Source organism: Gouania willdenowi, chromosome 12 (genome assembly GCF_900634775.1).
Source record: "Gouania willdenowi chromosome 12, fGouWil2.1, whole genome shotgun sequence".
Classification (NCBI taxonomy): Eukaryota; Metazoa; Chordata; class Actinopteri; order Blenniiformes; family Gobiesocidae; genus Gouania; species Gouania willdenowi.
In genome coordinates this window covers 1,466,370-1,478,652 of record NC_041055.1, presented here as the reverse complement: position 1 = coordinate 1,478,652, position 12,283 = coordinate 1,466,370, and the positions used below count along the sequence as shown (strand labels likewise).

At 34.1% G+C, this 12,283-nt stretch overlaps 1 protein-coding gene across 1 annotated transcript; it reads left to right on the top strand.

Moving 5' to 3' along the window:
* Positions 1-3,135: 3,135 nt before the first annotated feature.
* Positions 3,136-8,012, top strand: LOC114473599 (beta-1,3-galactosyl-O-glycosyl-glycoprotein beta-1,6-N-acetylglucosaminyltransferase 4-like). Its single transcript, XM_028463331.1, has 2 exons — positions 3,136-3,449; positions 6,114-8,012. Exon 2 carries the CDS (start codon positions 6,115-6,117, stop codon positions 7,405-7,407), a length of 1,293 nt encoding a protein of 430 aa, XP_028319132.1. The 5' UTR covers positions 3,136-3,449; position 6,114; the 3' UTR covers positions 7,408-8,012.
* The last annotated feature ends 4,271 nt before the right edge of the window (positions 8,013-12,283 follow it).

Here is a 12,283-nt window from a genome sequence, read left to right as displayed (position 1 = left end):
AGTGAAATAGATGTAGATGGTGCGCTAGCGCCCCCTCACACTCTGAGGTCAAAAGCTGAATAAGTTTCATTTCGGGGCCGTCCAGAAGTGAAATAAAATTAAAACAAACATTTTGAAATGACCAAATTACTTCAAAAAAACACATACACACACTCTGGGTATTTGGAACCCGTCGACCGAGTTTCAGGTCGAACTGGCTCCACACACACACTCACACACTCACATCCACACACGCAGACCTCCCTTGAATTATAGTATAGATAGTATAAATAGATACCTAAGTCTGTTTTTTAAAAAAAGTAAAGTAATTTGTTACCTTCCTTTACCCAACTGTAACTGAGTAAACTATTAGAAAAATTAGTAGATCTTAGAAAACTATTTAAAAACAATTATAGATCACAATGATGAATTCATGTGTAATAACACACATTTTAAATAAACTAATGTTGCAAATAAGTGGAAATAAACAGTATTTAGTGCAGTGGCCCCATTTTAATTTCAAGAATTTCTGGCAAATCCATTTTTTTTCTAGAATTAATGATTGATATGGTGATCTCAAATATATATATATATTTTTTTTTTTTTTTTTTTTTTTTTTTTTTTTTTTTACTGCATTTTAGTTGAACTAGATTTATATTTCACAAAATGAAAGTATGGGTGGTGAAAGTAACTAACTTTTACTTTGAGTACTATTTAATTGAGCCATTTTTTCTTGTACTCAGAGTCAGCTCTAGATATTGGAGCCCTAAGTGAGATACCTTTTGGGGGGCCCACACTGACAATTATAGACAGTTACCATATTCTATTCTAAACTAAATGAATTAAATGTTTCCTTCTATGAACATGATGGAAATAGTTTACTAACTGCTCCTCTTTGTCTGAATGATCGTCAGTGTCAAACAATTTTACTGACTCATTGAAGGTAAAATGTACAGTATGTAAAGGAAAGTCTAATGGAAGATAAATAAATACAACAAAAGGTTAAAGCCTAATTTTAAATTTGTTCATAAATGATCATTTTCAATAAGCCTATAATAATTCATTTGCATAAGAGATTCCATCAAATAAACTTCCAAATCTTCTACTTAGCAGAAACACAAGGAACAGGGTAATAACAGCAAAAGACATTTTTTTCTTTAAAACAAAGAAACAAGGTAAACATGAATATAAATATGAAAACAGTCATTGCAACAAAATAAAAATGAACAGTATTTATACAGTGGTAAATGTAATTGTTTAATATGTATATATATATATATATATATATATATATATATATATATATTTTTTTTTAAATAAAAAAGCCTCAAAAGAAATGTTAAAAAAGTCTAAACATCCAAATGAAAAAATAAATTAAAATATTGATTGAACTTCAAAATACGATGGAGCTTTGTTGTCAGTAAAAAAATCAGTTTTCCGAATTAATATTTTTTTCGGCAAAACGGATTTGTAAAAAAAAAAAATTAATTCGGAAAACGGATTAAAAAAAAATAATTCAGAAATCGGATTAAAAAAAAATATTAATTTGGGAAACAAATTAAAAAAAAAAAAAAAAAACTCGGAAAAAAAATACAAAAAAAAATTTGGAAAACGGACAAAAAATATTAATTCTGAAAACAAATTTAAAAATATATTAATTCAGAAAACGAATTTAAAAAAAAATAAATTCGGAAAACGGATAAAAAACATATAAATTCGGAAAATTTATTCATATATTTTTGGAAAACAGATTTTTTTTTTTTTTTACTAACTACAATGCTCCATCGTAATTTTGTTATTCTATTATTATCATTATTATTATAACCTTTACTTTTATTATTATAACCTTTACTTTTATTATTATAACCATTACTATTATTACCATTACTATTATTACTATCACTATTACAATTATGTCATCATCATTAATTATTGTATCCAAAGAAATGAAATATTCAAGGACGTGAGTGTGGAGATTAAGTGTTGAGTGGTATAACCAGCATTTCACCTTGTATCAAAGCTACATCTGTGACGTTTTTAAAAAAATTAAACAGTTTAGAAATCGGTTCAAAATTCAACGAATAATTCTACTTAGAAATTGAGAAATACCTCTTTCTGTCGTAATGTCTATGCACTGCTGCCTCCACCACCACCGGTCCAAGATGGCGGCGCTGTTGACGTGTCCCTCCGCCTACGTCTACGTAGTATGACGTCTGTGGTCGCAACTCTCTCTACACGGCTCTGGTGGTAACCTGTACGCATTAGCGCCTCCTTCTGCTTCGGATGGTGAATACAAGATTAATTAACAAAAAGCTGTTTAAAACTTGCATAAGCTAAATATATACATGAAAATAAATAAAATATATTTATATAAAATATAAATAATAATAATAACAATAATAATAATACATTTTGTCCTCCATTAATGTCTAATGCATTTCCGACCATTTGAACCAATCAAATTGTTACTGGTTTAATAGGCTATGATTGCAATTGTTATTATTATTATTATTATGTATTTGTTATGATCAATTACTTTTTTGGTGAAGTACTTTCTATTCTATTAAGACCGGTTGCACATTTTGCACTGATATATTTATACTGCATCCTTCTCTGAACTGGTTTTTATCCTTTTTTTTATCCAACTGTTTTTGTTGTGGCTAAATACAACGTAATTACAACGTCATTTCGTTCTGCAGTGCATCTCTGTTATGTTGAATGACAATAAAGGAATCTATCTATCTTTGAAATTTAATTGTGTTTTAGCCTGTGCTATAAATTAGGTTTATTTCTAAATAATCCCTATATTGAAACAACAGAAATAACAGTATTTTATCATTCTTAGCGTGTAATTACTTAATTCCATTAAGTTGTACTTAAGATATGTTTTTAAGTTATGCTTACTATAAACAAATATACTTCAGTTTACTCAAAAACTATTAAAGTTACTCAAAAAGGAACATGTTGCACCAACCTGACATAATTAAGTTCGTAGAACTTTTTCTAACTTTGAGTATTAACTACTTAGTCTATTTACTTCCTTGGTTGACAGTGAGATGTTGGGAGAAAAACAGACACCGTGTGTATAATAATCATTGGATCAGAGCCAAAAGTGCATTATTGCCTTTGTTACTCAAAGGAACAAAGGCAAAGGCTCGACCAATGAGTAATGAAATGCACGCGCTCTGTTCTCATCTGCTTCCAATGAGCCGCAGCCACTCAGAGGAGCATGGGAGAACTTTGAAGGAGTTTAACATCAGTTTGGATGAAGAGTTCACGTCATGAAGCTTAGACTCGGAGGTTGGAGGTTGGAGGTCATCCTGGTCTGGTCACTTCATGCTTGTGCAAAATGCGTGCGCTTTTCCACTGACTACATTTAAACCTTAACCCAAAGCTACCACTGGGAAAACATTCAAACTGGGATCTAAGTTTCCTTCAGGACGTCTTCTTGAGAAATAAAAAGAAATAAGGTGAGAAAAAACACGTGATCGATTTGAATGTTGAAGCTAAAAAAAAACAGCAACTTTATGCAACAAACTGTGATTTTTCCTAATTTGCTTTAGATCAGATTTACTGCAATGTTTGAGAAATTTCTGATATTCACCTTTCTTGTCAAAAAATATGTCAATCTAAATGTTAGATTTAAGTCTAAATGTTAAATGTTAAATTTTAAATGTTAAATCTAAATGTTAAATTTTAAATGTAAAATCTAAATGTTAAATTTTAAATGTAAAATCTAAATGTTAAATTTTAAATGTAAAATCTAAATGTTAAATTTTAAATGTTAAATCTAAATGTAAAATTTTAAATGTTAAATCTAAATGTTAAATTTTAAATGTAAAATCTAAATGTTAAATCTAAATGTTTAATTTAAAATGTTAAATCTAAATGTTAAATTTTAAATGTTAAATCTCAGGTGATACTAAACATTTAGCTAATATGCAAATTTACCAGAAGTACCAGCATAAAATATCACACGAAGATCATTATCCGCAGCCTATTCATGGAGTGATTGCACTCCACATTTAGATTTAACATTTCTATATAAATGTAACATTTAGACATAATGTGTGGCCATCCCACCCTGTCATAGCCCGATCCTGTCCAAAAAAGTGTTATATAAAACTGATGTATTATTATTTATTATAACATTTAGATTTTGATTTAATATTGAACATTTAGATTTTGATTTAATATTGAACATTTAGATTTTGATTTAATATTGAACATTTAGATTTTGATTTAATATTGAACATTTAGATTTTGATTTAATATTTTTTTACAAGAAAAGTAAATATCAGACATTTCTCAAACATTGCTGTAAATCTGGTCAAAAGCAACATAAGAAAAATCACACGTTTTTTTAAACATGGTTTGTTGCTAAATGTAGCAAAAAGTTGCTGTTTATTTTTTCAACTTTACAATCAGCGCCCATCACCAGCAAATAACCCAGATTTACTACATACAGTCAAATATAGGCTACATTATAATCAAATATAATATAAAGTAGCATCACAACATGAAGATAGTCTCTGTGCAACGTTTGCATGTTCTCCCAGAGCAGAGATGAACTTTTATCACTGTAGGGGCAACAAAACTCTGATCTGAGAGTCACATTATCATCAAACATTTATCTCAGCATTTGGAATAATGAGCAAATATTTCTGTAACTTTTGTATATTTTGTTGTTTTGTGTATTTTTATTTTAATTTGGTGTATTTTTGGTTTGTTTTTGATGTCAATTTATTTCTTTTTTTGTTTTTGGTGTGTTTGTGGTAAATATTCTCAAATTTTGTGTGTGTTTTTTGTTAAATTTCTGTTTCAGTTTGTGCACTTTTGTGTTGTGTATTTTTTTGTTATTTTTTAGTATATTTTTCTGTTATTTTATGTTTTTATTTTCATTTTGTGTATTTTTGGTTATTTTCTTAGTTGTAAATTTATTTGTTTTTGTCTATTTGGAATATTTCTCTCGTTTTGTATGTTTTTGTTATAATTTTGTGCATTTTTGTCGTGGCTTGTACGTTTGTGCTGTCATTTAGTATATTTTGTCTTTGAGTAGTCTATTTTTGCTGTGTAGGTTTGTGTGTTTTTTTGTAGATGTACATTTTTATGGTTGTGTTTTTTGTATCATTTAGTTTTTGTCTGTCATTTTGTGCATTTTTGTTGTTTGTGTGTATTTTTGTATCATTTAGTATTTGTTTCTCTTATTTAGTTTTCATTTTTATTTTGTTTATTTTTGGTTTGTTTTTGTTGTGAATTTATTACTTTTTGTCGTTTTCTGTGTTTTTGGTGTCACATTTCTCTCAATTTGTGTGTTTTTGTCACTGCTTGTGCTTTTGTGCTATTATTTAGTATATTTTCCACATTATTGTGAAGTTTTGTGTATTTTTAGAGTCATTTTGTTTGTTTTTACTGTCATTTGCTGTATTATCATTTTTTTGTAGATTGTATACGTTTTTAAGTGTTATTGTTGTTGTTTAGTACAAGAATTGTGCAACAGAAGAATGCGCTTGTTGTTTTTAAGACCTTCAAAGATGACGTCACAACGTAAAAAGACGTAAACAACTGCAAAGGCCACGTCTCCACAAACCTGGAGAACCTGATTCTCTTGAAACTAAATGAAAAAAATTGGTGGTTTGATAGTTAGTTAATCAGGTCCTTTAGTTTTATAGTAAACATTTTCAAGTTTTTTTAAATGTTAAACTCAAAGTTGCTCAGGGTTTTATTGAGCATTTGCATTTTTTTTTTTCTTGAAACATTTTATTTACAAATGTAATCTGTAATGAGTGCTACATTCTCCAGGTGTTCAAAGGTAACAGATTTAATTCATTTCCATGTTTTCTACAAATTCTTTAGAAAAATAAAAGACGGAATTTTCTGGTTTAAATTGGTTTTATTATTGAATGGACATTTGTTTAAATTGTTTACATTTTTCTTTTTTTTTTACTTCAGTACATTTAGTCACATGTACTTTTTCACTTTTACTCAAGTAAGGGAGCAATTTCAATACTTTTACTTTTACCAGAGTATTTTTAATTCAAGTATCTATACTTTTACTTGAGTACTGAAGAATAGTACTTTTGCCACCTCTGGTTGTTTCTCGTTATGTGACATCATGTCTGGTCTCTCCGCAGAATGAGGAGGAGATATTGGTTCCTGAGAACCCGATGGCAGCTCTTCGGCTGCTTGCTGTTTTCTCTGCTGATCCTGAGCCTCCTCCTGGGGATCTGCATCACCTACAGTGCTAGTGCTGGGTCCTCAGCAGCACAGAGGACCACAAACCTCCACAGGTACCCCATTAACTGCTCAGCAATCTACGACATGGACCTGGTGGAAGTGGAGAAGTCCCTGTGGATCAGGAGGCAGCGGGTGGTGGAGGAGGTGAGCGATGAGGCTCTGGCTGAGCTCACCTCCGACTGTTCGTCCTTCTTGAAGATCCGAGGTTATGAGAACGTGTGCTTCTCTGAGGAGGAGCAGCTTTTTCCTCTTGCCTATTCTCTGGTGGTCCATAAATCTGCTTGGATGGTGGAGAGGCTGATCCGAGCTCTTTATTCACCCACTCACGTCTTCTGCATCCACTACGATCTGAAGTCTCCGCTTCAGTTCATCTCAGCCATGAAAGGCTTGGCTCGATGTCTGCCCAACGTCTTCATCTCCAGCCAGCTGGAGAACGTGGTCTACGCCAGCTTCAGCCGCCTCAAAGCAGATCTTAACTGCCTGTCTGACCTCCTGAGGTCGGACGTCCAGTGGAAGTACGTCATCAACCTGTGTGGCCAGGACTTCCCCCTCAGGTCCAACATGGAGCTGGTCTCAGAGCTGAAGAATCTAAATGGTGCCAACATGTTGGAGACGAAGCGTCCCTCCAAGGCCAAGAAGAAGCGTTTCACCTTCCACCACCAGCTCAAAAACTCTGTCCTTAAAAAGACTGACCAGGTGAAAACGGAACCGCCTCATGGGATCCAGATCTTCATTGGGAGCGCCTACTTTGTGTTATCCCACCAGTTGGTCCTTCACATGAACTCCTCAGAGGTGGTCAGAGACCTCCTGGCCTGGTCCGAGGACACTTACTCCCCCGACGAGCACTTCTGGGCCACGCTGGTGCGGCTACCCGGCGTTCCAGGAGAGGTTCCCGTTTCCCAGCCGGACATCACAAGCCTGATGAGCAGGACCCGGCTGGTGAAGTGGCAGTACCGGGAGAAGCATCTGTACCCTCCATGCTCCGGAAAACACGTTCGCAGCGTTTGCATCTTCGGGGCCGCGGAGCTGCGCTGGCTGCTCAATTACGGACACTTGTTCGCCAACAAGTTCGACCTCAGCGTGGATCCCGTAGTGGTTCAGTGTTTGGAGGAGAAGCTGCAGGAGAGGCAGAGGTTGTTCGAGTCCGTGGCTCTGCACCTTATCTGTCCAAAGACCCTCAAGGATCAGTGACATCAACTGACTTTTTGAATAAGACGTCAAATGCTTTTTCTTCCTGCACTCGACGAAGGTGGTCATTCTCTGCTCACTCTCCCTTCCTTATCTGCCCTTGCTGCTGCTGCTGCTTTTGTCTTGTGAATCTAATAGGAGCCTCTTTTTACACCCCTATCCAAAAACTAAAATGATGGAAATGATCGGTTGGTCTCTCAATTGACCAAATTTTGTCGACAAAAAGAATGGATTGTGCAGGGCCCTTAATACTTAGACTCGTGATGAACAAACTCAAAAGTAAGCTGGAGGCTACTTTGGAACAATTACATAGAATTGAAACCAACTTGGAGAAATAATATGCTAGTTAAGGCCACTTTGTTGGATTGCTGTTGGAGACCACGACTCAAGGCTACCAAAATTGTGCTGGTTTGAATCTAAAACAAATCGCTTATCATCATTGGCTCCCGAGGCTGTCTCTTACTCACCAAGATGTTTGTGTAGACATGACGCCCTTGTCCTCCCATGTTATATGGGATTGTATTTTCATGTTTCTTGGACGGGATGAAACTGAAATGAAATTTTGTTGCTCTGTTGCTTTGTAACGTGCATAAAGATTGATTGATTGATTGTCATTGAGTGTTTGAGAATGTAGTGTTGTGGTGGTCAAGACCGGTCTTGGTCTCGAGACCAAATTTTAAAGGTCTTGGTCTTGTCTCGGACTCGGGCTTCCCGAACTCGGGATTTTCCGTCAAGACCGTTAGAGACCAGCACTAATTCCTGCTATTTTTAAACTTTTTTATAATGTGATAATAACACAGAGAAGAACGGGATAAAACAATCCTTTATTCATTATTTAATCCACCCCGTATAATGACCACAACCTTCCTTAATGTGACTGAGTGACGTGTGTGACACACTTATATGTGTGTGGCTACGGTGTCAGTTTGGACCACGGAGCACAAGGGAGAAATGAACTAATCACAGGTAAAAATTCCAGTAAAACTCCAGAAAACAATCACCAGTAATAAATATTATCTCCCTGGTAAAGACAGTAGCTCTAATAACTGGTAAAATGATAAACTGATGATGTTACAGCCTGTGAAGGCTGGATAGGGGACGCACTTACTCTGCTTCTGGGTCCTAGTGCCAGCCGAGCGGTGAAGCCTGTTCCGTTTACCGTGTTTACTGAGGTTTGTGTGTGTTTAATAAGTCTGTGTGTGTTTAATAAGTCTGTGTGTGTCCGTGTGAAAGTCTGCTTTTCATTATATTCATGTCTTTTAAGGACTTTATTACATAATGTCGGCTGTAGTCCGGGCCGCCGCCATCTTGGTTTATATCGTCACCAGTGCGTCATCGCCGCAGAGTTGCACATGCCCAGAATGAGTCAAATAACTGTAAAGAGGTTTTATATTTGTCTATTTTCTTTTTAAAGTGGTGTTTTTTTTGTGCCTTTGGACTCCAATTACATTTATGTATATAATATGTTCCCCACAATATAAACAGGTTCACAATATAATTATTTTTTATAGTTTCTGTTTCCACTGTATCCAGAATAATAATAATCTTTCTCAACTAGAACTATTGATTGATTTGTCACATGACTGTTCCATGGTTTGTTTTATTTAGTTTCACATCTACTTGTAGATCTATGTTTTTTACACTGATGACAACTTGTTTGTAGTTTTATTTCAGAAAGTTTCACTTTTACAGTTACAGTTGGAAACCTTTGTTAATTGAATATCCTAGTTATATTACAGCAACCAAATTAAACTATATCAACTAAGTGAATTAATAAAAATAACCTGTTTAAAGGCTTTTTCAAACTAAAGAATTATCTTATTAAATCTGTGACCTGTTGACCTGCACAACTCAAAGAATCAGAATCAAGAATCATAATTTCTTGGCAGAAATACTTTTAAACACTTGCTGTACATTCAGCTGACATAAAAATCTTGTTTTCAAATATGTAGAATAATTGTGAATTTATCAGTAGCAATAGTAGTTTTAATATTTTAGTTAATTTTTTTGCAGGCACCTTTTTTGTCCATCAAATGTATTTAAAATAAACTAAAATTAAAGAGAGAATGTTTTTTAACTGTTGAACCTTGCCATAATTTTATTTATAGATTTTTTTTAAATTGGAAAAAAAAATGTTTATGGTCTCGGTTTGTCTCGGTCTTGGTCTTGACTCCCGAAAGTCTTGGTCTTGTCTTGGTCTCGGTGCATTCTGGTCTCGGGCAAGTCTTGGTCTCGGATAGTGTGGTCTTGAACACAACACTATGAGAATGCTTCTACGTGTGTCAGAGGTTTAGATCAGAGTTGGCTTCTCAAAGAACAAGGTTTTTTATGGTCATTTTGAGACATTCTGTTGTCTCATGTCAATGCATTTTGTCCTTGTTGTCATTTTGTGTGTTTTTGTTGTCAGTCTCTCTCTCTCTCTCTCTCTATATATATATATATATATATATATACTGTATATATATATATATATATAATTAGACTATAATCTAACTTTAAAAATCATTTCATATGATCTTTTCTCACATTAAATACTGTTTTACTGTTTGGTCATTTGTTAAAAACACTGCACTAAAACATGTAGAACAGTTTTATAAACGAGCCATTAAAGTTTTTTTTTTTTACCAAAACACCCAATTCTGTACCTTTGTCCAATTTTAGAGAAATATCATCTTTTGAATTTTAACAACAATTAGAATTTTTAAACATTCCAATCGTTGATCATGTTTGGTTTGAATGCAAAAGAAAGAGAAAATCTACAGTTAAAAACATGTTGCAGTAAAGCTGCCTTATAAATACAGTAATCTACTATGATCACTATGACACACACACATGCACACAAACGTGTCCAGTAAGTGACTTTTGATAAGAATCAAACTTTGTGTTGACATTAAGCAAATAGTTTATCATGGTTTCAGTTGGCACTACATCAGGGTTCACTCAGAAACACACAAAGGTGTTTAAGACGAGTGCAAGGAGTGGCTTTTGGTTTTAGATCCCAAAAAATTTATGGAATTATTTTTCACATGAATCACACAATGTCTGGTGACAGACTGTGACTAAAGTTTGTAGTGGAACCTGATATGTGTTCATTCATTCATCTACTGGCAAATAATGGGCATGACAAATTGTGAATGTTGTAAAATTGACAATAAAATGTAGAAATGTCACAAATGAGAGAAATGTTGCAAAAATACATTAAAAGGAGCAAAAACATGACAAGAAAAAATGATGAAAATAGGTTAAAATATGGCAAGTTTGGTGGAGTTGAAGAAAAAAGGCAAAAGTCAGCAAAAATGGGCTCAAATATCCTTAGTCTCTTAAAGGCATTAATGGCGACGCCCTCCCAGTGTCTTGCCACGCCAAAGGGGGTCCTGACCCCAAGGTTGAGAACCCCTGACTTAAATGATGCAACAAAAAAGCATGATTCTGTATTACTGTATAACTTTATTATTATTATTATTATTATTATTATTATTATTATTATTATTATTATTATTATTATTATTATTATTATATTCTAGTCATTGAAGGACCTTTTTAAGTTGCAGGAAAAATATTAAACTGTGGTGGAGAGAAAAAGATTGATGAGTTCAAATGTGTTAAATGACAGAATGTTAGTGTAGTGATAATAATAATACAAATAATATTGATAACTAGAATAAAAAGTAATCCTACTAATGTACTTTATTCTACAGTGCTTTTCTTTCGACTATTAGATGATTACCAGATTATTTCAGAACAGAACTACATATTAATAAGGATTAAAATCACTAAAAAATTAAATAAATATAAAATGGCTCATAGAGCGATGACAGGAATTATAGGCAGTTTGAAAAGTTGAGTTTTCAGCCCTGAGGTCTTTTTTTTTCATTTTTATGTTTTTGTCTGAAACTTCTGATATAGCCAGAAAATTCTTTCAATATAATGTTGATGCAGACTTGAGTAGGAAACGTGATGCCATTTGATGTAGATATGTTGATTTTATGTTTTATGAGTGTAACACACGGTGAGTAATAGAGTGTAACACACGGTGAGTAACAGAGTGTAACACACGGTGAGTAATAGAGTGTAACACACGGTGAGTAACAGAGTGTAACACACGGTGAGTAATAGAGTGTAACACACGGTGAGTAATAGAGTGTAACACACGGTGAGTAACAGAGTGTAACACACGGTGAGTAATAGAGTGTAACACACGGTGAGTAACAGAGTGTAACACACGGTGAGTAATAGAGTGTAACACACGGTGAGTAACAGAGTGTAACACACGGTGAGTAATAGAGTGTAACACACGGTGAGTAACAGAGTGTAACACACGGTGAGTAACAGAGTGTAACACACGGTGAGTAATAGAGTGTAACACACGGTGAGTAATAGAATGTAACACACGGCGAGTAATAGAGTGTAACACACAATGAGTAATAGAGTGTAACACACGGCGAGTAATAGAGTGTAACACACGGTGAGTAACAGAGTGTAACACACGGTGAGTAATAGAGTGTAACACACGGTGAGTAACAGAGTGTAACACACGGTGAGTAATAGAGTGTAACACACGGTGAGTAACAGAGTGTAACACACGGTGAGTAATAGAGTGTACACACGGTGAGTAACAGAGTGTAACACACGGTGAGTAACAGAGTGTAACACACGGTGAGTAATAGAGTGTAACACACGGTGAGTAATAGAATGTAACACACGGCGAGTAATAGAGTGTAACACACAATGAGTAATAGAGTGTAACACACAATGAGTAATAGAGTGTAACACACGGTGAGTAACAGTGTAACACACGGTGAGTAATAGAGTGTAACACACAGTGAGTAATAGTGTAACACACGGTGAGTAATAGTGTAACACACGGTGAGTAATAGAG

Bases quoted from the DNA above. Each gene is read 5' to 3' on its own strand.
- LOC114473599 (XM_028463331.1), top strand. From the start codon at position 6,115: ATGAGGAGGAGATATTGGTTCCTGAGAACCCGATGGCAGCTCTTCGGC.